The 25,029-nt window shown below is 35.4% G+C and overlaps 4 protein-coding genes across 7 annotated transcripts; 3 read left to right on the top strand and 1 right to left on the bottom strand.

Moving 5' to 3' along the window:
* Window positions 1–173: 173 nt before the first annotated feature.
* LOC149742887 (uncharacterized) lies at window positions 174–10,743 on the top strand. Of its 4 annotated transcripts, XM_089894162.1 has the most exons (32): window positions 174–399; window positions 856–1,085; window positions 1,440–1,595; window positions 1,784–1,891; window positions 2,144–2,280; window positions 2,631–2,791; window positions 3,392–3,505; window positions 3,590–3,741; window positions 3,958–4,126; window positions 4,189–4,312; window positions 4,384–4,547; window positions 4,878–5,073; window positions 5,287–5,438; window positions 5,502–5,650; window positions 5,822–5,961; window positions 6,017–6,225; window positions 6,317–6,484; window positions 6,623–6,811; window positions 6,876–7,068; window positions 7,228–7,355; window positions 7,538–7,713; window positions 7,783–7,873; window positions 7,935–8,052; window positions 8,131–8,277; window positions 8,910–9,041; window positions 9,117–9,234; window positions 9,296–9,438; window positions 9,495–9,629; window positions 9,742–9,881; window positions 9,953–10,058; window positions 10,342–10,463; window positions 10,588–10,743. In XM_089894162.1, exons 1-32 carry the CDS (start codon window positions 250–252, stop codon window positions 10,672–10,674), a joined length of 4,704 nt encoding a protein of 1,567 aa, XP_089750288.1. In that variant the 5' UTR covers window positions 174–249; the 3' UTR covers window positions 10,675–10,743. The 4 variants fall into 4 exon arrangements, 2 of the variants coding, with proteins under 2 accessions (XP_089750288.1, XP_089750289.1); XR_016387426.1 differs by lacking the exon at window positions 9,117–9,234; XR_016387425.1 differs by lacking the exon at window positions 9,953–10,058 and having other exon boundaries at window positions 10,588–10,614.
* On the bottom strand, window positions 10,623–18,221 carry LOC149742886 (uncharacterized). Its single transcript, XM_089871499.1, has 13 exons — window positions 18,076–18,221; window positions 17,769–18,002; window positions 17,271–17,343; window positions 16,295–16,416; window positions 16,122–16,221; window positions 15,512–15,636; window positions 15,156–15,287; window positions 14,635–14,708; window positions 14,057–14,193; window positions 13,540–13,629; window positions 13,119–13,206; window positions 12,620–12,727; window positions 10,623–12,436 (listed from the first exon to the last, which is right to left on the bottom strand). Exons 2-13 carry the CDS (start codon window positions 17,924–17,926, stop codon window positions 11,901–11,903), a joined length of 1,743 nt encoding a protein of 580 aa, XP_089727625.1. The 5' UTR covers window positions 17,927–18,002; window positions 18,076–18,221; the 3' UTR covers window positions 10,623–11,900.
* Window positions 18,222–18,921: 700 nt separating this feature from the next.
* On the top strand, window positions 18,922–19,535 carry LOC149742885 (ATP synthase F(0) complex subunit e, mitochondrial-like). Its single transcript, XM_089871711.1, has one exon. The coding sequence runs from the start codon at window positions 18,922–18,924 to the stop codon at window positions 19,213–19,215; it is 294 nt and encodes a 97-aa protein (XP_089727837.1). The 3' UTR covers window positions 19,216–19,535.
* LOC149742884 (cell division cycle 5-like protein) lies at window positions 19,487–25,025 on the top strand. Its single transcript, XM_089871422.1, has 16 exons — window positions 19,487–19,626; window positions 19,857–19,952; window positions 20,194–20,363; window positions 20,642–20,869; window positions 21,048–21,266; window positions 21,422–21,551; window positions 21,959–22,120; window positions 22,270–22,430; window positions 22,692–22,833; window positions 22,912–23,076; window positions 23,272–23,450; window positions 23,527–23,579; window positions 23,730–23,917; window positions 24,196–24,348; window positions 24,464–24,613; window positions 24,776–25,025. The coding sequence occupies exons 1-16, from the start codon at window positions 19,582–19,584 to the stop codon at window positions 24,860–24,862; spliced, it is 2,328 nt and encodes a 775-aa protein (XP_089727548.1). The 5' UTR covers window positions 19,487–19,581; the 3' UTR covers window positions 24,863–25,025.
* The last annotated feature ends 4 nt before the right edge of the window (window positions 25,026–25,029 follow it).

Raw genomic sequence — 25,029 nt, 5'->3', positions numbered from 1 at the left:
CCCCCAACTTACTATATATTTGATAATGTAAAACATATAGAAATATTGGCTCGCAATAGTTTTGCTATACATGCACGATTTTATGCAAATCGCTTTTCATATAATATTCAAACCTAAACCTGTTTTGTTTTTCTACATAAGAGTAATGTTTTGATATGATTATAACAGGAGAATGCGCTGAACAAGGGTTTGGTTGGCCACTGGGACTTCGGGGAATCGAAACATCCCCCGTGTACGGGTAACGACCATATGGGAGCGGATTGGACGGTAAATGATGGAGAGGAGATATGGGGAGTGCATTGCAACCTTTCACACTTCGTTATTGCCGATCACGCAACAGTGAGCGTAAAGGCATGGAATGGAGACACAGGAACCGGAAAACTGGAAATTTTTGCTAAGGTTCGATGTATATGGCAGTATGGGGTAAGATGGGATACTGTTAGCATCTGAATCCCATGTTTTCTGATCGTGTTTTGAGCGATTAATAATTTTTTTTTTAGATTAACAGCGCTAAGTAACTCGCAAATAATATTTGTTTACTATTACCACATGGAGAAAGAGAATGAGAATGTGTCCCATCTGACCCCTACTCCATTTAAAACAGACATGTTTTCAATTTCAAGCATTCGTGCGTTGTTAAGATTTTAAGTTAATCATGGTAAAACTTTTGTTTAGTTACTATAATAAATTCACTGTATAAAATGACGTTTTGCGTTGTAGGGGTTTTCCCTACATCGAAGGTGCATTAAAAACAAAAGAATTCATGCTCTCGTAAAAAAACGTTTTAAATTAAACGTATCACGTTTAAAGTTATTGGGAGAAACTGCAGCTTACACATTTGTCACGTTTATTCAGGATATTGACATATACGGCACATTGACAGCAACGGGAAAGGGTTACAGGGGCGGAGTTGGACCAACTGCAACACACCAGGCGGGAGCAATAGGCGAAAGTTTTAAAGGCGGTTACCCGACCTCAAACACAATTGTAACAACCACCGGTGGTGGTGGAGGAGGGGGAGGAGAGGCCGATGGATCTAACGCTCATGGAAAGCCTGGTGGTGGTGGAGGTTATGGCACAAATGGGTGGGTTTTTTTCAATTGTGGAATCGTATAGAATTTGTTTCATGTACACCACCTAGTTCACAAAAGGTCGTTAAGAATAAAAAAGATGGGTGCTAGTGAAGAACCGCCCTATATTATATTCAACCGCTAAAACTACTAACCCATGTAACCACTAACCCTTAACCAATAACCACCAACCTTTAACATTTTCCATAAGCTAATACTGTAACATGATAGAGCATTCTTTACCAGTACCAAAAAATGACATCCAAGCAGTTTAAAACAAAAATGATATCTTGTTGTCGGCACATTCTTATGTCGTTATGTGTATCTTTTTACAAATTGTTTGGTAAATGCATTCATTTTAAATTACAGTGGAACTTGCAAATTGAGACCTGGTAAAGATGTGTCACACTGTGGTGATGGTGGTCAGAGTTACGGAGATGACTTGCTTAAGACATTGTACCTGGGTTCAGGTGGTGGCAGCGGGGGAAATGATAATAGTTTAAGCGATAATCCTTCGGGGGGAAAGTAAGGAAGCTAGCAATTGTCTTAACAATTTTGTGTTTTAATAATCAGTAGTACTGTAAAATCTACCTCAAAAAATGAAATACTATATAAAATATATTTAAAGTCTGATAGTAGAATCTCTATCCTAATTCAGAAGAAGTTATTTTTATGAAGAAAATTGCATGCTGTCAGTAGAATTTTGTTTGCAGTGGTGGAAATGGTGGAGGGGCTATTCGTTTGGATGCATTGCGTCATATTGAAGTCACAGGTCTTGTGGAAGTTAATGGAGAAATTGGACAAGGAGATGTCAGTACGAGGTAAGCTAAAATGAGCTGCAGTGATGTATGATAAGATTGGGTGCACATTGTACAATTGTACAGAACACCTGGGTTGGAAAACCAAAATAAATGATGATTACGACATACATTATTTTTTTTGGTTTACACAATATTTTTTGGGTTTATTAAGAACTTAACATTAAATATAAGTGTTACCGGTATATTATTAAATCTTTGATGCTAGACTACAGTATTGCACTGCACAACTCAAAAAATAAATCTCATTTCCAGTTGCGATGTATGTCCTCCAGCATGTGACCAGGGAGGTTGCGTTGGTGGATCAAATACAGAATGTTACGATTTCTCTGGCGCCGGCGGTGGTGGAAGTGGGGGCAGTTTATATTTAAGAGGAGAAGTTGTAAATGTTGGTATGTGCTACTTTATAAAACGAAAATAGTACTGTACAAATTAGCTACTTACACCTTTGTTTAAGTCTTTTTATATTGACCATTGTAATTACAAACAGAATAAAACAGAGGATGTTTGTTAAATAATGGGCCAAGCTAGGCCTAAATTCCAAGTTTCCTGACGCAACACGATGTAGGACCTCACCTAAAAAATAATTAAAACACCTTGCCCACCTCATTTTAAAAAACTTTTGAATTAATTAAAAATTCTACGAAATGCTAATAAATTTTGGTCCTGGACTAAATTAATGTCAGGTTATGTTATGAATGTCATCCGAACTCAGTGTTTTTCACAATTTGTTCGATTTCAGGTGTGAAGCAAATCTCAGCAGATGGAGGTAGAGGTGGACACGGTGCTAACGTTGCATGTGGGGGTGATGGAGGGAGAGGAAGGATTAGAATTGATTACGTTGACTTCTATGGAGACGCACCAGATTATGCTGTGTTGACACCATTTGATGCAACTTTTCCGGTGAGGCTGGTGTTTTCTGTACAGATTAGGATGTTTGTATAGGATTGTTACGACCGACCCACCTCTCATCCACTCTTGTATTTTCCTCACGTGACCCAGCCACGTGGTTTTGATAGCCTCTTTTTTATGTGCTACGCGCGATCGGCAGCTGCCAGTAAGCTTATTATTTTTTATGTATATTATTAACTATTACTGCATTGTGTATTTGTAAACGCCCTAATTTCTTGCATATGTAACCATTATCTACTTTCTGCTTCTATTTGTATAAGTGCTTTAACTTTCGATAATCATACTGTTCACACACACTGTTCATACGCATAACATATAAAACAATTCACTCCGTTAATACATAAAGGGGAAAAGAAATGAATGTGTGCATTATCGAGTTGAAAAGGTGTACTACAACAAAGTAAGGTCCCCCGGGATCCTACAAGGATAAAAATGTAAAGTGTCCAGCTATGTTGTCTGGTTGATTCTGTAACTCGGGACCCATGAGACACTTACTTCAGTAAACACTACAAGTGGGAGAGTCTTAGATTTTGTTTTAAACCTAGTTTAATAATAATGATTCTCAATACTAAAAAACTACATTTGATGCAGGATAAAAGTTACTTGGGGCAACAACAGATTGATCTTGCAAATACTGTATACGGGAACGAGGTATTTCTGGGATGTTTTGTTGATAATAATCCAGATCGGCTTCTACAAAACATGGTACAAAAATTCTATTTAAATTTCAAATACTTTAAAATGAATATTTTAATATTTTAAACATATTTTTACCTAATCGAATTTTAGATTACACTTACAACCGATGAGATAAATCAACTAACCCCTGACTTCTGCATCAATAAGTGTAGGCAATTAAAATACAAATATTCTGGTACTGAGTATTCTAAGGAGTGCTTCTGTGACAACCAGCTTGGAAAACAAGTGAAAACAGCAGAAAAGTATGAACTCCATTTTTTTCTTTACAACTTTTAAATGTATAAGATTCAAACTTGCCAAACATAGGTGAAGTATAACACAGTTGTAATTTATAAAACAAATTTATAAAACATTTTTTTCACAAAGGCACAAAAATGAATCATACACCAAGTCACATGCCATGTGAGGATAAACAAGTTACTTTTATTCTTTTTTTTATTTTGAACTGTATTGTGCAGTGAATGTAATTCCCCATGTTCCGGTGATGCACAGCAATGGTGTGGTTCTGGAAATCGCATAACAGTATATGGCCCACCACCACAAGGAGGTGCGGCTGTTGAACATAATGGGGCTGTACAAGAATGCAAACCATGGTGTGGGAATAGTGTTGACCAGAATAATCAAGTTGTAAGTTTTTTTTCAAATGGACCTATGAAGGTATTTAAAAATACTGAGTTCAAATTTCACAGACAACTTGGGGTGAGTGTATTAATGATGGGTATGTATCAGAATACACCACTCAATGCAACTGTAACATTGGTTACACTGGAGATGACTGTAGTCAAGCCTGCTTTGACTGGACATGGGGCCAAGGTAAGTTTTGTACTGTTATTGCTTAGTTATAATTTTATATTTAAATAATTGATGAAATACTTTATTTTCAGACTGTTCAAATCAGTGTGCATGCACTCAAGAGCATACAGATCTGTGCGACCCACAGACTGGATCCTGCAAATGCAAGAGTGGTTTCAAAGGAGATAGATGTCAGTACGGATGTTCTAATGGGATGTGGGGAGTTGATTGTACTCAAACTTGTGCATGTGATGTGGTAGGTAGATTGGCAAAAGAGTCAGCCATTACTATACAAATGCCAAAAACTGAACTTTTTTTCTTGCTGTATTGTGTTAATCTGAAAAAAACCCTTGTAGAAATGCTTATTTATCTAAACAAAGAAACGACTATGTGCCTGAAGCAGTTGTGCTTGATTTGTATCATTGCAGTTAGACTTATCAAAGCGTCAAAGAAATTTTATTGTACAAATAGTCTATTCTATATGGATCAGGTCCATTCTCAATACACAGAGCTTTGATTTACATCACAGTTGGCCTATTAGCCCAACACCTAAAGATGTAGCGTTAAATATTTGTCATCTTTCAAGCCACATGCATCACAAGACAGCAGTCTTCCCATCTGTGATCCATCTTCTGGGGATTGCAGTTGTGTAATCGGTTATTTTGGCTCAAAATGTGATACTGTATGTCCGGATGGAAGTTGGGGATTGAATTGCGCATCTTCTTGCCTATGTCAACATGGAGCTTGCTCTCCAACTGATGGAAGCTGCACTTGTTATGAAGGTAAGTGTCACAAATTATCATATGATGTTCAGTCGACGAATTGCTTGTGTTATACTGTTTACTTTGTAAGTCGTGACATCCTTCTTAGAGTATTGTTGCACAATTTGTAAATCATAGCATTTGTTTAAATGCTAAAACTGTTGTGTTGGAACATCATCAGAAAACTGAAATCCCAAGGTAAAATAACAGCTGATTCTTTCGTGGTGTATATAGGGTACAGTGGAATAAACTGTGATCAACCATGTGATCAGCTACACTGGGGTAGTAGCTGCGTAAATCAATGTACATGCAACTCACATCCATGCGATTCACAAACCGGGACCTGCAACTGCTACCCACCAAATTCAGGAACACATTGTGAAAATGTAAGTCTTGAACATAATATCTCTGTTAATGTAGTATTAATATTGCCTTGTAACAACTTATAGGGTTGTCCACCAAACTACTGGGGTCCAACCTGCAGCAGTGTATGCAACTGTGGCCCACACTCACTTGGATGTGATCTGAATGATGGAACTTGTTTGTGTGATGCTGGTTACACAGGAACGACATGCGAACTATCTTGCCCTGTTGGATCGTAAGTCAAATTTCATGTTAATCGTGTCTTTAAGCGCAAAACATATGAACGTTATATCTTATCTCTGCAATGTTGGTGGTAATACTCTCAGAAATAAATACCAACTTAGTATTTTCTAACATTATTTAAGTTGCCATTGGAGAATAAATGTTTAACAAATGCCTTTTTTAGATTTGGTGAAGATTGTGCGTATACGTGTCAATGTGATGTCAATAACATTGTAAAATGCGATGCAGTCAATGGGCAATGTCAGTGCAAACCCGGTTATTCAGGATTACAGTGTCACACAGTATGCCCACCTGGAACCTTTGGTATACAGTTTATTGTTTATGTGAAATACTGGTTGAACATTTGTTTACATTGCAGGCGATGGATGTTTATCTGTATGCTTGTGTCAGGGTGAAACATGCGACCCTATCACAGGAGAATGTCAAAGTTGCCCTCCAGGTTTTATTGGTCTACAGTGTTCACAGACCTGTCCGGACAACTATTATGGAGATGGTTGTACTCAATTATGCGGGTGTACCATTCATGCTGATTCCTGTGATCCAGTGATAGGGATTTGCAACTGCAAGGTAAAGTCTCCATATATGCAATGTGACCTACATCACAAGTAAGTTAGAAGAAAAGGAAATATAGATTAAGTAACCACATTTTTGTTTACAGCCAGGTTATGTTGGAACCGGTTGTGAAACAGCGTGCGACTCCCAGCATTGGGGAGCAGACTGTGCTAATCCTTGCCTGTGCGTGGAAACCAATACTATGCAGTGCAATCCAGAAACAGGCGCATGTCTTTGCAAAAATGGATTTTCTGGCTCGTTGTGTGAAATTGACGTAATGTTTTTTATATACAAAATTATTTGTACCATGTAGTGTTCAGTTGTATAAACCACAATGTAGCCTATATGCTTGGTAAATGCTACTTTTTGTTACAGGATATATAATACACTTTGACATATTTTTTCTGTGCAGTGTTCCAATGGTCAATGTGCAGGAACAGGATGTAACTGCGTCAATCAAGGAATATGTTTATCAGATGGATCATGTGACTGCCCTGTTGGATATAATGGATTGAAGTGTGAAAGTATTTGCCCAAGTGGAAAATATGGAAAAGATTGCACTTCAACATGCCAGTGCTTGAATGGTGGATCATGTGACCCTGTAATTCATCTGACTTTACATTTATCTTACCTTTGTTAGAAAATGTTTTAACTTTCATTTGCAGACTAACGGAGTGTGCACTTGTATGCCTGGCTTCCAGGGCACTAACTGCCAATTACTGTGCTCTACCGGTTTCTATGGCAGCAACTGCATCAATGTGTGTCAGTGTGCTGAAGGAACATGCAACCCTGTAGATGGGAGTTGCTCATGCAATGCAGGGTTTACTGGAAGTATCTGCAATCAACCTTGCCCTGATGGTATGAAAGAATAAAATTAAATAAAACAGTAATCAAAAAAATATTGTTAAGTTAGCACATGCAGTTAATAAAATATAAATATTTACAAAGATATGCAATAGACAACATTTTGTTTTTGGGGTGTTTGAAACAACATATGTGAGAGAACATTGCTTTTAGGAAAATATGGTAAAAATTGCGTAAGTGTTTGCAACTGTAATGCACAACATGGAGTGTGTGATCCAGTGAATGGAGCATGCATCTGTCTTCCTGGATATACAGGAACATATTGTACGAGCTCTTGTCCAGTAAGTTGATAGGTCGAGTCGGAACTATTTTATAATTTCATGCAATCTGACGTAAATATGAATCCAGCAACATAAAATTCGTAATTCACCGTATCAGTTATAACTTTAAGCACAATTGTTACTTTATATATGAAAGGTGATGTGTCTGTAGTTCTAATTTACCCAAATAATAATTATCCCAGGTGAACAAGTTTGGTGAGAGTTGTGCTTACACCTGTCCTGCTTGTGGAAGCAATGCTGCAGGTGGATGTGATGCAGAAACAGGAGCTTGTCTGTGTCTTCCTGGCTATGCACCACCATATTGTGATCGTACTTGTTCATCCGGTACATATGGACAAAATTGCCAGTATACATGCACGTACGTATATTTATGGTTGTGTGAATTACAAATTAAGTTATGTAACACTGTGTGGTTGGTTTAAAACAGTGTAAATTGCAAAAACGGAGGGTCATGCAGCCCTATTGATGGAACATGTGAATGTTTGTCAGGTTATATTGGATCAGACTGCTCTAAACCGGTATGAACTTTATTTGTACTCTATTATGCGACAAAAATAACTTTGTCAATGTTTGTTTTAGTGTGATGCAGGATTCTATGGTCCAGACTGTGCTGGTCAGTGCCAGTGCATATCTGGCCAGAGCAGTTCTTGCAATGGAGTGACTGGAGTTTGTTCCTGTGCTGCTGGTTTTACAGGAGGTGAGTCAGATTGTATTATGCAATGAATCGACCTATAGAACTTTAAACTGTTAATTCACCTATGTATTTTTACTATAGAGCTGTGCGAATCACAGTGCATACCAGGAAAATATGGTGTTGATTGTCAATATCAGTGCACTTGTGATATAAGCAAGTCTATTTGTGACCCATATGATGGATCATGTCTCTGTGATGCTGGTTACACAGGAACAACCTGTACTCAGAGTGAGTATTAATTGGAAGATGTGATTACTGTTACTGTATGTTTTGGTAACAGTAGATCAATGCTGCAATGTCTTTCATCTGACATATGTCTCCTCAGTCACAATAACGCTTGAACCTTTACACAAAGTACATGTTTATGTGTGGTCGCCAATTTTAATTAGAATCATGCACGAGGTGCAACAAAATCCCTTCTAAAATAAACATGCAATATGTCACGTTAATACGGACGAGTTCTATATCTTCCAGCTTAGCCGAATCTCACAAATTAAGGAATAGCCAGTTTTATTGAATACTCATGTTACATCGATTACTGCGTTTTTTATAAAACGAATTTAAGAACGTTTAACGTTCTTCTTCAATAAAGAAAAGGGGCGATAATTACAATATGGACCATGACAATTGGGCAACAATTAACACAACGAATGAACGGCACCATTTTATACGTTCAACAATAGTCTCGATAAGGTTCACGCTGATATGTCTGCAACGTTGGACAGCAGCATCCGACAACGTGTGATTGCGCCCTAGTCTCTGCGACGGTTTAACGAACGTAAAACGTGACACAATAGATCATTTTTTTCTTTTATCTAAACCTCAAAACATTTAATTTATTCACAAAGATTATATTTCAGCTTGCCCAGCTGGTTCATGGGGTTTAAATTGTCAAAATCAGTGCCTTTGCTCCCAGTTCTCTTCCGGATGCGATCCACACACAGGATCATGTACTTGTGTGGAAGGTTATACTGGACAGTTATGTGACCAAGGTAAGGATTAACTCTATAGTGTTTAAGGATTAATCTAATATAGTGTTTCCATAATTGGTACCATTGTTCACATAGCTTGTGATTCTGGAAAGTATGGTAAGAACTGTCAGTTCACATGCTCCTGCTTGAATGGTGCAGACTGTGACCCCAAAACTGGTGCTTGCATTTGTGCTCCTGGGTACATTGGTTCCACGTGCGTATTTAAAAGAATTCTTTGAGTGCTTTTTAGTGGTGTTTACTGGGTTGTAACACAGATGTAATCAACCTTGTGCATCCGGACATTTTGGTTACGGTTGCACTCAGTTATGCGACTGTTCTGGGGCTGGTGTATCGTGCGATGTTGCAACCGGAAATTGTTTATGTCCTGCTGGGTGGACTGGTTCAAACTGTGACTTAGGTAAACTTGATTGTTTTTTTTAACCTGTACCTATTGATTAATTATTGTATTTTTAGCTTGTGAAAGTGGATACTGGGGTGTTGGATGTGTGCAACAATGTCCCACATATTGTCCTATCTTTAGCATGTGTGATATCGTGAATGGAATGTGCATTTGTTCATCAGGATTGGGAGGAAAATACTGCAATCAAAGTAAGAGAATATCCATGATTAGATATTTAAGTTACACCATACAGCACATAATACAGTAAACGAAAAAATGTTTACTTTTTTTTATTTTTTCAAACATTTGATTCATTGGCAGCATGTAGTTCTGGTACGTGGGGACCAGATTGTTTGAAGAGATGTCCTTCCACCTGCCCAAGTCAATGTGATACTCAGGATGGTGCTTGTTACTGTGGTTCATTGATGTCATCCTGTAAGAATGGAGGATCTTGCAAATCAGTTAGTATTTACTGTTCTATTTGTATTTATTACATCATTAAGTCTGCAGTATCATACTAGCTTATTTACAGGGCAAGTGTAAATGCATATCTGGATATGGAGGACCAGACTGCACTACACAAGTAGCTCCAGTTCCACCATCAACTGGTGGTACAAGTGGTGGAGTAATAGCTGCAGGTAAAAATATTTATCTGGTTAGTTGGGAATATTACTGTTCTCGTTCTGTATACAATAAATCACAGTTGATCAGACAGAGGTTATACCTACAGAGATTGGCTTGGCATAATAACAAGTAGTTCTTTATCTTAAAAAATCAAACCTGTCAAAAGAAGCAACTCCTTATATTTCCACTTTCCAACTTGAACCTGCAAACAAACAAGCCAACAACCTTCTCTTTAGCAATATTTGCTGAGCTATATATATATCTATGTGAACAAACTTAAATTGATCTCATTTTCAGCTGTGATTGTTTCTCTCCTCTGTGCTTGTGTTTTTGGATTGCTGATTTATGTCTGCTATTTCAAGAAATCTGTTGAAATTTCACTCAAGTCAATCGATCCTAGGCAGATATTCAATAAACAGGTATGAATATTGCAGAAGAATCTAAATTAAAATTATTACAACAAACATGCCACTGAATTATTCTTACTGTTAAATTTTACTACTAATTGTTCAAAATATCTTCATTCATTTTTTGATACTATAGGGTGATCAGAAATCTCTCTACTCAAAAGAGGATAGTTCAGTTGCAATAGAAAACCCAAACTACAACTTTAATGACACTGATGCATGAAGCAGAGCTGGTGACGCTGTACAAAGAATATTTGTAGTTTAAAATTGTGCAATAAAAAATGTAAAATATGGAACTCAAAGGTGTAATAAAGTTGAACAGGTTATGTTCATGAAAATTTGGATGTAGGCCTATCCATAGTTTTACAAAGAACAGAAAATGTGCATTAATTGTTTATATAAGTCTTTACTTCCACAGTCGATGTACCTGTAAAATAAGAGTGAAAACGAAAATAATTTTATAATAAATTTTGATAAAAATGGGGCGTTGAAAACCAATAATTATTTTGGTGCATTACACAAATTCAAATTGTCACTTTTCAATAGTATTCTCAACACAATACGCAATGTTTTTCTAAAAAATAATAGCGATTAGTATCAGCTAGTTTTTAAACATTTGATATAGATTATTAACCTTTGTTGGTCAAAAGTTGGGATGTGTAACAACTGGATAGAAGTCTAATTTATAATGTGAAAAAATAGGGGAGGCAAACAACGAACCGTGTATAGATTAAACACATGGTGTTCTAGCGTGAAAATATGGAAAATGGCACATGAACAGTATCAACATAATTTTAAATGATTAAAGAAATTTCAGCTCTGTTTGAGGATGAAAGCTGTTGTTTAGAATGCGGTGTGATATGTGGTAGTATCAAAATACCTTAGATAGTATTATTTTCGTGTTATAAATAAAATTGCTGTGAAAAGCTTTGTTCAGATAAATAAGATTTTTTGTTAACGAATTTGCGGAAAAATTTAAATTTCTGAATAAATCCTACAGCTGTTGTGATACGAAAACGATACTGACAAAAGCTGTGAAATTATTTCAATATTTCTATAGCACCAAGTTTTGTGAAAAATATTTGTAAGAATGTGAAATATTTGTTTTCGACTTCATCTATAAGAGGTTACAGTAGAGGCACTTTAATTGGTATGATAAAGTGCAAGAAAATTCTACTACATGTTCACCTCTTAACGGAGGTATTGTACTTCAGGTTATGAAGAATAAGTATCTTGTCCTGGAAGACAAAGCTTTAGGTCGTACGAGAGGGAGGGAGGAAGTGATACCTTGAAGTTGCAGGTGGTCCTATCATCATGGTATTTGTAAATTTTCGAAAGAACAAGAGATTTGTTTAAGTTAAGAAAGACAAGGAAAGAAGGAGAACGTGGTTTGTACTTTATTGCATTTATAAGGAAAGTGAAAATGTTTGGAAATAATGCTGTTGCTGTTTAACTGGCTGAAGTGGCAGGAAATTTGGAAGCAGAGAAGTTGGGATGTTGTTCCAGGTTCACCGTGTTACCACAACCAAGTGTTACGCACTGGAGGGAGTTGTTGTTATCACAACAAGGTTTCGGGGAGTTCTGCATGTCAGGTAGGGATTCAAACATTTCCATCATTGCATCGTTAGAATCTCTGAAGACACTTTCAGCCGTTTCATGCTCCTTGTGTACTTTGTAGGGATAGGGGTTGGTGGCTTGTTCAACTGATAAGTCTGACATTTGGAAGTTGTTGACAGGTTGCGTTGCAGGGTTGTAATAAGTCTCTTGCATGGATGAGCCTGGCATGGTGTAATGACTCTGCACCTCATTCATGTCAGGGTTAAGAGTCTGTTGGTCAGGTATATTACTAACATTATCAACTACTATAACCCTGGAAGAGGTTTCGGGCACGCTTGCGGTACCGCCGTCAGCTTTACAAGGACAGTGGCAAACTTCTCGTGTTTCCTTTTTAATGATGACTATAGGAACACCCTGGAACTTGTTTTCTGCAGAAATAATTGTAATTTATAATCAAATTTGCGGTGGTCAGTAAACAACACAGTAGTGAAAGCAGTGTCAGAGTAAACAGGGCAAGTTACAAGGCAAAATATTTTAAATTTAATCACAATGTTTAGATGGGCATTAGGGTTAGGGGTTAGGGGTGAATAGAAATGCTAATTGGGATCTACCTGATAGCACTTTCATTGCAGCTTGAGTTAGAGTGGAAATTTCTTCTTGTTCCAAGTTTTCATTCTCTTCCTTATGTTGATCATTAGATGGTTGATGACAGCATAGGTCTGCAAAGTTTTTTAACAACAAAATTTAAATGTCATCTAGAAATCTGCTGAAGTATTGCTTTTATCTTTATCTTTTGGTTGTGTCTTATTTCTTTCTTTCCAGAATAACAACTGCGTACAAAGATATAAAAAGACCATTGGGTTGGGCAGTTTGCCCCCATTTACCCAAATTTAGCAGTGAAAAGTTTTTTTCCTAATGTAACACTTTTTAATTGGGTGTATTACATTAGGCTAATTTGTTTAGCCAAAATTAGGCATTTCATTTAAGAAAACACTCACTTCAAACTATGTTACATTCTAGCAACTTTTAAGTTCAGGTTTATTTTGACACACCCATACTTAAAATTTTCAAATTGTTATAAAAATATAGAATTGCATAATAACAGAAAACCTCTTGGTTGATGGTGATTATTGACTACAGGGTTTTGGTAATTTTCAACTGGAGCATTATGTTGTGTTGGTGGCTGGCTGCAGCTTAACTAGAAAACAAAAAAAAATAAAAACAATTTTTTTAAACAAAAAATACTACAATTGCAAATGACATTTTTTATAACAATATGTACAACATATTTAATATTAAATTGTTACAAATGCCCGAATCATAAACCTGTATTAAAAATCTTTGTAAAGAAAATATGTGCAATCCGTATTTTATAATATATGTGGGTGAGATCTGTGGTATGCCATGGGACTTCAAATATAAGCCACAGTTGGCCAACCACTTCAAATTAAATCGACAAATTTATATCCATAAGCAGCTTCAGTTAAAAAACTCTCAAGTATCAGTGTATCAGTTAAATAAGTAATTCTACCTGGTTTGATGATGATGCTAATATGTCACCTACAAGATCAGCTTGACTGAGTGAATCTGCTGCACCAAGCAACATCTCAGCTGCTTTATCCTGGACAACAGATATAAAATGCATTGGGTTAATACATGAATTATATTAAAGTATATATACATATATGTTAGACATGTACGAGGCTTATATCAAACAATTGTGGTCTGTGGTGCGATAAGGACAAGGTTTAAACTACTGTTGTGGGAATAATAAAACACACTTTTTATTGGTTACATATAATAAAAGCAACCTCTTTTCCAAATTTTAACCAGATTTACATTTAGCAGTAAATTGTATCTATAAAAAAATATTTTATTGATAAAATATTTTTTTAAGAATAAGGCCCAAAATAAGCAAATAAATTATATTAATAAATAACTTTATCAACCAAATAAGCTACAGCAACAAAGTACAAAAACAGACAATTGTAGGAACTAGGAAGTTCAAAAATCCAACCTTATCCTATAAAGAAACATATGCTACTTACCAAGTCAAAATTAACTTGTTGTGTTGGAGCTATCATATCATTATTGGAATGATCTTTTGACTTATGTTGCTTCAAGCTGTGTTGTGCTGCATATGCTTTCGTACATCCTCCTTCCTCACAAACAAATGGCTTTTCACCTGGATTCAGCAACAATTGTTATATTTTTTTAGAAAAAAAAAATAGGTGTTTTAAACAAAAATTGTGATTATTTTTTCACTAGCAGACTTTACAAACTATTTTATAAGATATACAACTATGCAAAGGAGACTTCAACTAAATCAACAATATAAAACTTTAGTTCCAAGTATGTAAAACAACTTTAGCTACCCAAAAACCAACATGGTGCCTTAATCTAAACTATTTCAGTAAAAAAACCCTAATTTTCTATAATAGTTATATTTTATATTCCAGATAACTGCACGATAATACTGCTGCAGTGTGTGGTAAGTAAGCCAACAAACAAGGTTTCCTATAAAGGAGAATTCCCTTCTGTTTCCAGGAATCAATCATTGCAAACTCGATCAATATATATAGGAAGCTTAATTGAGTCGGGTGGATTATGATAATGAGGTTTCTACCTGTGTGTGTTCGTATATGTGACTTTAGGTGGTGGCTCACTGTGAAAGATTTGGAACATTCTGGAATGTTACATCTGGTAGAAGAAAATATTCATTAACTTGAAAGATTATGGTAGCTCTACTTGTTTGTAGTCTTGGCTCATATATGTAACTATATCAGTAGATAAGTATATCTGTTCGTAAACCTAAAATCAAAATGTACAAAATAAAAAAACATGCAGAAATTACAATAAAACATATTTTTTTATGTTTTAGCAAACCTATATATATATATTAAAAATTTATAATGCTGGTGTGTGATTATTGTAAGAGTATCTGTTATATAAAATATAAGAGGTCATGCACATTAATATAAGAAAGACAAACACTGAACACTGAACACTGAAAATGTTAGCTATCTGGTCTGAACAACTATATTAAAATTTAACCTGTTCAAGTGTGCGATAATGTGTGTATTTATTTAGTTACTGTATGTGTTAGTACATGTCAGAGTTGGTATAGGTTTGTTATTACTGAATTACTTGAATGGTCTCTCCCCTGTGTGGGTTCGGTAATGTTTTTTCAAGTCACTTAGTGTAGTAAAGAATTTTGTGCAGCCTTCCGAACTACAGTTGAAAGTTTTCCCGTTGTGGATTCTCTGGTGAGCCTTTAACCTGCCAAACAAAAGGTTTTAAATCACAGCCTTGAAGTAAACTGTAATATGTTTAACTCAAGTATACTGTAGCCAAATGGATTGTTCTGAAGGGTCAAAATCTCAAACCATTTATTTTAAAACATACTTTAGCTTGGATTGTTAGAACACACACCGAACTAAGATTCTATGCATAGATTAATACAAAAAAAACAAAACATAGTATCACAAATTCACAACATCCACCTGTATAATGTGTTAAATGACTTTTCACAATCTTGGTCACTACATCGGTAAGGTCGTTCCTTCGTATGAACACGTACGTGGACTTTTAAACTGTAGCTAGTAAGAAACGCTTTCCCACAACCATCCTGTGTGCAATGATAACAGCTAGGTAGGTAAAATACTTTAACGATAACCAGTAGCCACCATACTAAATACAAACAAGCTTTAAAAGAAAAAGTTTTTATAAATAATAGCTGTATTATACAGTATTTGTTAATTTTAATACAGTACAAATTTAATGCACTGGACTGAAAAATTCATGCATTAGGGCAGCAATACACTGTAACTGTAACCTAAGTATAAATGTAGGTTTCTCATTCTTAACCAGGGGGTTACGTTTATTCAATTTACAGGTGATATACATGTATCCTCATTTCTAAAAGATAAACAGAATGATATAACACATAGTGTTAAATGAACTCGTAGGAAGCGGTATTTAACAAATAAATATGTGAAGATAAGCATGGGTTGAATTTGCTATAGCCCAAGCCCTAAATAATCGTTATTTTACTACAGTGAATCTTACTAGAAAACATGTATTTATTTAGCTAGAGTGAAATTAAGTGCCAACCTGATCACAGATGAAGTAGTATTCACCTCTATGTGTTTTCTGATGTGACTTCAAGTTGCCAGCTGTGGTGTAAACACGCTTGCAACCGGTGTAGAGGCACCTGTCAACACAGGCGTTTTCAAATGCTTTAATTGGCACTTATATTTGAACTGTTAAGTTAATTGTCAACTCACTTGAATCTCTTGATTTCTTTCTTCATGTGGTTGTCGGTGCTGGTAAAAGTGAGAGTAGCACCATCAATATCATTCTCTTGGGGCATACAGACATCCACAGATGGAGAAAATGTCATAAACACCTGAAACAAGAAGAAAGTAAGTTAGTTGTTTTTACTGCATAGATGCACATACAATAAGTTTATCACAGCACAGCAATATATAAATGTTTAAATATTTGTGATTTAACTTCTTGTAATTATAAAAAATTAATTATTTTTTTGGGATACATGGTACAAAGTCAATAAATAGACAAATACAGTTTTTAGGTGTAAATTATTAAACAAAACAAACAGTTCGGACTATTGTTTGATTAGTTTAACAGACTGGAACCAACTTCAACCTTCAATTTTACATACAAGATACAATTAAATTAACATTTGAATATGGAGAACCTCAGCAGCATAAATAGGTGATGCAAGCATGACTTCCTGTATTGTAGTAGTTAAGAGCTTATAGGTCCGATATTAAAATTGTCAACAAAAGACATGCATGTCAAACATCATCATTATGTCATAACAGTGTACATGGTTGATTGAAATGTCTGCTTGGTCTGGACTTTGATTATATAAAATGTGGTGGCTTGATTAAATAATTGAGTTATAAGCCTAGCAGTTGTTTTGGAAGTGAATGCATTAAATCAATTAATAAAATAAGCCAATTAAAACAGCCTTAATAATTTATTAATGCATAATGGAGTAGGAAATGTGAATTAAAGTAATAAAATAAATGAATTTTACATGGATACAAATCTACAAACGTCTTAACAACAAATCAACAGCATTATTTATTATGTTTGTGCTGAAACAATAACAACTCAGATGTACAGAGTAAGAAATTTCCGTCCTTCAACATAACAACACATTTAATATTAATTTTGTGAAACCGGAACATGCTAAAAATCAGACTATGAACAATGAATTACAAGCTAACCAACCTTATCATCTTCTGGCATAATGGTATGATGAATAACACCTTTCTCATGACCACCATCTTCTACCATTAGGTCACTGTGAATCAAAACAAAGTATGCAGACAGTACACACTACAAAACATAGTAATTCACTCCCTAAGAAGCTACGTACAAACTCGCACAACTGCATGATAAAAAGTGGGTAAACATTAAATAAAATAAAATTTACTATACAATGCAAAATGATTATATAAAGATAATATATATTATATATATATTAATATATATATATTTGTTTATATATATACATATATTTCTTTTTATTTTGTCTCTTTGGTTACGCTGGTAACAAAGTTTTCAGTAATATAAATAGGCTAAATATATTCATAAACATAAAAAAACACAGAAAGTAACAAAAAAACAGTTGTTATAACACCTCTAGGTAAAAAAGTAAAACTTTATAAATAAATAAGAAATGTCGCCCAAAATCATACAAAAATATAAAAAAAATAGCTTAATTACCTGATAGAAGTCCCATCCATACAGTGATCTGATATTTTCCCATTTCTTTCTGATGTGTTTCCACACAAACCATTATTGTTCCCATATTTAGATAAGTTGGCAACAGTTGATCGAGATCCAGTGTCAATTGAAACACTTGTTTGGTCGTAGTTTATCATGCTCAAACATTAAATATTGGCACAAACACGCCAGATAATGGTGTATAACACATCCGATAACACTGATACTGGGGTTCTAAACAATAAAAAGCAAAATATAATAAATGAGATTGCAACAATTTTGAGACAAAAACAGGGTAAACGTGCACCTTTTGTCACATCTGGAAGGTAAACCGACGACAAAAGACATGCTGTTTGCTTTACTGTCTGCCCATAACTTTTTGAACCTATCAACGCTGAACTCAACTGAACCACCGCCGGTTTTCTCTGCATGTGCTAACATTCGATAGCCAAAATGCCAAATATAGTTGATGTTGATAATAAGATAAAATTGGCACCCATATTTATATATATATAAATGGTTATTCATTGGCACTGCAAACATGTATTCCGTACGCAATTGTTAAAACACGTTTACAACGCGCACATACACGTAAACTTACGACTTTCATCTGTCATACTTGTGTTGGAAATATTTATATTTTAGAAACCGTGAGAAAAAGGCAATTTTTCCAGTGTTGCCAGTGTTAACTAGGGATAGCCTACTTCAGTACTCGTGTTTTAAAATTACTAAATTAAACTTTTAACTGGATATACACAGTTAAATCGGCTTGGTGTTACGAAAACAAAAAACATTTTATAGCTCTATTTGTAACGCTGGGGTTCGCACTTTTTATGCTTGTTCTTTGGACGCTAGATGGAGATATTTTACACACACACAGTTCTTCCACTGTTTGGTTTCAAGGGCATGAAAAGATGTTGCGTTTCTGTGATGCTTAGTTGCCAGTACATATGACGCTTGTGTGGTGATGGTGATTGAAGTGATGTATAAATATTAGCATTTTGTGAATCTCAGTTTTAAACGAACGATGTACCTTGTGTGTGCCGATTAAAAACGTTAACGAATGATATTAAAATATAGTTTGACAATTTGGTTACAGTATTACAAGTTGGTAAAGTTTTGTTTACTGATTCTGCTGTTCATGTGTTTAACTATGTACAATATTTACTTGCAGAATCCTATATTTGATTTTGGGTATCTACTTCTTCTTTGCAAAGTCATGGCAACCCCTGTTAGTGTCTCACCACTGATCAAAACTGCAAGATGGTCACTCCTTGCACTTGGCATGATGTATGGTTACAAGCACAATCAAACTCTGACGGTGCGAAGAGCAAAAGAACGAAAAGTTGAAAATGAAGTCAAAGAGAAGTACCTGCAGCAGAAACAAGATGCAGCAGACAAAGCTCGCCTGGAATTTGAAAGAGATTCTATTCTTTTTCAAAAATAAAGAAAAAAACTAATCTTTGCAGAGACTTATTTATTCTATAAACTTCAAATAATTTTTCTGGTTATGTCATTTTAAATTTATTGTCCAACAAAATTTACTTTTGTATGGTGTTACTCTGCTTTATTTAAAATCTATTGAAATTGATATACATGGTGCAAAGTTTAGTATTATATTGCCATGTTTTCTGACTCGAACTGCATACAGTTTAGGACAAATTTAACTTTCCTCCTGTAATCTCAAATTATCTTCCATGGTCCCATGTCTTTTGGTTTTTGAAATGTTTTTGACAATAGAAAATGTGACATTTTGTTTCTCTGCAGTGCATGGTAGCTTTATAGTTATAGTTGCATAAATTCAACCCAAAAGATGCCTAGAATTACCATCAAGGGGGGTGTGTGGAGAAATACTGAGGTAATAAAGAAAAGTTAACAAGACCATATGCAATTGCATGTCAAATAAATTTACTTTAGTTTATGATTATCAATGAGGGTTTTCAGTTATTTGGATTTGTATAGGGTATCTATGGTTTAGGGATAAGCAAGTTTAATAGCATTATTTAGTTAATTGAATATTTAAGTGTATGCGGGTATTTAACTATGTAGTAATGTATTTCTTACAACTTTTTGCCAATTTTATTTAAGGATGAGATTTTGAAGGCCGCTGTAATGAAGTATGGGCTCAACCAGTGGTCACGTATTGCGTCACTTCTGCATCGAAAATCTGCCAAGCAATGCAAGGTAACATCACAATATTTTATCTACTGTTCTTAAATTTTATCGAGGTGTCCACAATATTTAAATTAAATATAAACTTAGTTTTCCTTTGGAATTGGACTCTTACTTTATATTTATCTTTGTTTAACCTTTTTATTTTTTTGAGATGATCTCATTAAATAAATTTATTTTTATTTGTTTGTCATATATAAATATTTTACATATAAATAGTTATTGTTTTGTTATATAAATCTATTATTTCCAGGCAAGATGGTATGAATGGCTAGACCCAAGTATCAAGAAGACAGAGTGGTCTCGAGAAGAAGAAGAAAAACTACTTCACCTCGCTAAGTTGATGCCGACACAATGGAGGACAATTGCTCCCATCATAGGAAGAACTGCCGCTCAGTGTTTGGAGCATTATGAGTATTTGCTGTGAGTAAAATTTTAAGTGTATTAGTAGTCGTTAAACATAAAAAACCTCATTGATAAATGTGGCGAGTGTAGCATGGGTTGGTCCACCCCAATTAAATGAGCACCTAACAGTATAGTTAAGCTATTTTAGGCTCAAAATTGTAAGCTAAAACATTTCGTCACCACAGTAACCATGGTATTTTTACTGTAAAGAACTATAGCTGTTATGTACAGAGCTGGGTAAAGAAGGTAGTTAAGTTTTGCTTGTGTTAAAAAGTTTATGGTTCATTTTTTTGAAGTGATAAAGCAGCTCATAATGAAGAGGATGAGATGGGAGGAGATGATCCTCGGAAGCTCAAACCCGGTGAGATCGATCCTGCTCCTGAAACCAAACCTGCTCGCCCTGATCCAGTGGACATGGATGAAGATGAGCATGAGATGTTGAGTGAGGCAAGAGCGAGATTGGCGAACACGCAGGGAAAGAAGGCGAAACGTAAAGCAAGAGAGAAGCAATTGGAAGAAGCACGGTGTGTTGGTTGGATAGTTATGTAGATTTTTCTTATTAGACTGTTAGAAACCGCAGTTTTACTTATTTTTTTTATTGTCACAATAAAATATTTGGTTTGTATCATCATTTACAGGATAAATAAGTGACGTATGTTTGTGTAAGAAATTGTGATTTTAATAAGATTACCTTTTTCACAGTCGTCTTGCTTCTTTGCAAAAGCGTAGAGAACTTAAAGCTGCAGGAATTGCGATCCGTAAAAAGCGCAGGAAGAAAGGAAGGATAGACTACAATGCAGAGATCCCATTTGAGAAGAAACCAGCATTAGGTTTTTACGATGTGGCAGAAGAAGTATTTGATCCACTTGATCCAAACTTTAAGAGGTTGAGGCAAGATCATCTGGACAAAGAACTTGCAAGGTTGGTTATTATTTAGATTACAAATATCAATGTCCTTAATCCTGTTCCCTATTTTTTTATTGCAAACATGATTTTTTTACATTAACATGAAATAAATGATGTACCAAGGGCATTCATGGAACCTTCGGTTTGTTAATGTTATTTTTAACCCACAGAGTAAAAGAAGAGCGTGAGAAGATAAAGGACAAGCAGAAGAATAAAGATAAGGATGTAGCATCTATTATAAACAACAAAAATGCTGAGCCAGCAAAGAAGCGTTCCAAACTTGTTCTTCCTTCACCACAGGTTGGTTCATGGTTATTAAACATGTCACATGTGTAGGGAATGTGAAGTTGTAAAACCTTGAGTTTGCTCAGCATTAACGTTAAACTCGGTCTGGGCGCCGAGCAGAGTGGTAATGACGTCACTGATTATTTTCTCCCGTGTGCAATGTTGTAGCTTTTAAATTTTAAGCTAGTTCAATGCATTCTTACCAGGGCCTTAGACTGTGGTTTGGAGCCACAGGTATACCTTTGTTCATTGCCTTGTTTGTTTTAAAGGCCAATGTTGTGAATAAAATAATGTTTTAATGTGTGTTCTATAACCTATGTACATTTTTGTTGTTGCCCACTTAAGATTGGTTGTGGAATTTTGGATTATCATATTGCAATAATAGAAAATATTGTAACTTCTTTGTTTTATTTTTCCAATAGATTTCTGACATGGAATTGGAAGAAGTGGTGAAAGTTGGGCAAGCTGCAAAGTTAGCAATTGAAGAAAGTGGAGTTCCAACATCCGACTCGCTTCTTGCCGATTACAGTGTAACACCAAGCACGTCTAATCTACGCACACCAAGAACTCCAATGCCATCTTCAGTGAGTATTAAGAACATATAACTTAAAAGAAAATCTAAGCTAAAAAATTGGTCATTTTTTTTCTGTTACATATCTGGTTTTTATTGCCTTTGGTGTGTGCCATGGTGGGTCAACTTTACAAACATAGATTAAAACATTATTTTCCCCAGGATACTGTCATGCAAGAAGCACTGAATGTAATGGCCCTCACCAACGTGGACACTCCACTTAAAGGTGGAACAAACGTTCCAGTTGATACTGACTTCTCTGGCATCACACCTGCCAGACCAGATATCAAAACACCAAACACAGTTATTGCAACTCCATTCAGGTGAGAGACAGTTGGTAATATTCTTAACTGGTTGATGCAGCATCTTGTATATTTTGAGCAATTTTTTGTTTAAAATTACTTTTAAAAAGCAGTTTTCTGAATACTTAGTTACCAAAAAAAATACTTTTAACATTTATTATTTTTGGTTAAACGCTGCGTAAATTTATTGCATGAATTAAATGTGTATAATGTATCATATATGCATGAGAAATAGTACGTCTGTCCTGGTCTGTGTAACTACAATTATACCTCATTGTGCAGAACACCTTCAGAGGCTGGTACAAGTGATGGTATGACACCAGCAATGCCAACACCAAGATCCATTACCAGCACACCAGGTTTCACACCAAGACGTGATAAACTTAACATCAATCGGGAAGATATGACTCCATTTAACCCCAAGGTAAAAGCAAGTGGATCCAATTACTTAAGAAAATCTCCTATTTGAAATACAGGAGATTAACTTGATGTTTTTATGCAGGAGGAGCGTTTGAATTTGAGAGCCACCTTGTCCACACTACCAACCCCACGGAACGATTTCGAAATTGTGTTGCCGGAGAATGAGGATGGAATGGATGGTGATCATCATGATAAAGATGGGAGCGATATGGTGGAGGATGCTGCAGATGTGGAAGCACGGAAGCAAGTAAGTGGAAATTAAAATTTCTGTTTGAGAACAAAATCATTAATAATTTTAGTGGCTTTTTTTCATAACAGACTCCCAGCTGTACATTTATGTTTAAAGTTTACTGTTTATATAAATCTTGTTGTTTTTATTTGTAAGTTCTTTTTTGTTTCTGAACTTTAAAGGGTTTTATTATAATCCCTTTATAATAAACAGGCTGCTATTGAAGCTGAGTTGGCTGAGCAGTTAGCACGACGACACGCATCAGTTCGAAAGGAGCTGCCTCGACCTACAGTGATAAATGAAACTATTTTACGACAACCAACCACTACACAACTGGATGAATTGCAGAAAGCAGAGGAAGCCATCAAAAGAGAGATGGTCACAATGCTGAGGTAAGTGTTGTGGTAGTGGTTATTTAGTATTGGAAGTTTCATTCCACAGTCTTTTATTTATATGGTTAATTTCCAGACATGATGCCTTGAATAACTCCGCACCAAACCAGATTCCAGGAAAAGGGAAGAGTAAGTTTTCTTTATATTTTGTAGATTTATAGTATTTATTCACAAAAAATTAAAAATGTTGTTGACAAGAGATTAAAATTTTAAAGGCACCTACTAGATGCTAATTTGTAAAGAGTAAGCTGAAGCTCGTATCTTTCCATTTTTACACAGAGGCAAACAGTATGTCCGCACACACTCAGTATTTGAGTAAATATCCATATGAGGAAATCTCACCTGAAGAGTTAGAAGATGCCAAGAATCTGCTCAACAAAGAGATAGAGGTGGTGAAAACAGCGATGCAGCATGGAAATATATCTCTTGATGTTTACACCAAAGTGTGGAGAGATTGCTATAATCAAGTATGCTTGATGTTCCTTCAATTTTAAGATTCCTAGAACAGTTGTCTAGGTTTGGGGCCATGATGCCACCAGCAATCGCTTCAATTCATTTGTAACCAATAGGATGTTTAAGCAAAAAAAATCATCTTTATTTTCTGCTTAAACTTCACACGATATAGCCTAGTTTTGTACAGGAGTTGGAATTCATTTTGGCAAAAAATAAAATCCAGGAACAAAGGTTTAAAGTAGATGACTGCAAGACTTAGACCATAGCAACACTTTATCTTTTTTACTTTCAGGTTCTGTTCGTACCAAGTGAAAATCGTTACACTCGAGCTAACAGAGCATCGAAAAAAGATCGAATTGAAGCTCTTGAAAAGCAATTGGAAACAAATAGAAATCATATGACGAAAGAAGCAAGACAAGCTGCTAAGCTAGAAAAGAAACTTAAAGTAAGAATAAAAATAAATATAAAACACCCGTTTAGTGGCAATTTTATCACTAGTAGTTTATCATAAAAATTATTTTGCTATTTTCATTTTTCGTCAAAAACCATTTTTTTCTAAGGTTTTACTGGGAGGTTACCAGCAACGTAGCACCTCCATGATCAAGCAATTCACTGAGATTGTCGACCAATTATACTCCAGCCGTATTGAGCTGAACACATTCCAAGAACTTCTGCGAGCAGAAAAGGGCGCCATACCCAAGAGATTAGAGGTAATTATGATACCATAAGTCGATGTTTTCTTGGTACATCACAACTCATTCCACACTCTGAACCATTACTTAGCTAGAACTTTTTTGACTTTTATCCCTTCTAATTGTAATCACATCACCTGCCATACCAATACCTTTTACACCATTCTGTGATCATAATAGGCAATGGAAAATGATTACCGTGTGCAAGTGGAGCGTGAACGCGAACTTCAAAAGAGATACGCCGAACTTGTGAAACAGGATGGTTGATTAACCGAAGTGCCAAGACAACCATACGACAACTTAACAATCATTTCATGTACAGCAATGTCTGTTTAGATTTAAAGCTTGATAAGAGACTCGCTGCTAAGTATACGTTGTAATAAGAATCGGGTCGCGCAAGTTTTTTCAATAAACGAACTGGTCAATTGTATATT

This window comes from Ciona robusta, chromosome 1 (genome assembly GCF_009617815.1).
Source record: "Ciona robusta chromosome 1, ASM961781v2".
NCBI lineage: Eukaryota > Metazoa > Chordata > Ascidiacea > Phlebobranchia > Cionidae > Ciona > Ciona robusta.
This window is presented reverse-complemented; position numbering and strand designations above follow the sequence as displayed.

What these genes read in the sequence shown, in the direction of transcription:
- LOC149742887 (XM_089894162.1), top strand. Translation starts at nt 250, where the DNA reads ATGGGAGCGGATTGGACGGTAAATGATGGAGAGGAGATATGGGGAGTG. An exon ending in CAAGTGAAAACAGCAGAAAA is followed by an intron (nt 3,742 to 3,957) that starts GTATGAACTCCA and finishes TGTATTGTGCAG; the next exon opens with TGAATGTAATTCCCCATGTT. An exon ending in CTATCTTGCCCTGTTGGATC is followed by an intron (nt 5,651 to 5,821) that starts GTAAGTCAAATT and finishes TGCCTTTTTTAG; the next exon opens with ATTTGGTGAAGATTGTGCGT.
- LOC149742886 (XM_089871499.1), bottom strand. Translation starts at nt 17,926, where the DNA reads ATGATAAACTACGACCAAACAAGTGTTTCAATTGACACTGGATCTCGA. An exon ending in TTATGCCAGAAGATGATAAG is followed by an intron (nt 16,417 to 17,270) that starts GTTGGTTAGCTT and finishes TTCTTGTTTCAG; the next exon opens with GTGTTTATGACATTTTCTCC. An exon ending in ACTACTTCATCTGTGATCAG is followed by an intron (nt 15,637 to 16,121) that starts GTTGGCACTTAA and finishes CATTGCACACAG; the next exon opens with GATGGTTGTGGGAAAGCGTT.
- LOC149742885 (XM_089871711.1), top strand. Translation starts at nt 18,922, where the DNA reads ATGTACAATATTTACTTGCAGAATCCTATATTTGATTTTGGGTATCTA.
- LOC149742884 (XM_089871422.1), top strand. Translation starts at nt 19,582, where the DNA reads ATGCCTAGAATTACCATCAAGGGGGGTGTGTGGAGAAATACTGAG. An exon ending in AAGCAATTGGAAGAAGCACG is followed by an intron (nt 20,870 to 21,047) that starts GTGTGTTGGTTG and finishes CCTTTTTCACAG; the next exon opens with TCGTCTTGCTTCTTTGCAAA. An exon ending in GATTCCAGGAAAAGGGAAGA is followed by an intron (nt 23,580 to 23,729) that starts GTAAGTTTTCTT and finishes ATTTTTACACAG; the next exon opens with AGGCAAACAGTATGTCCGCA.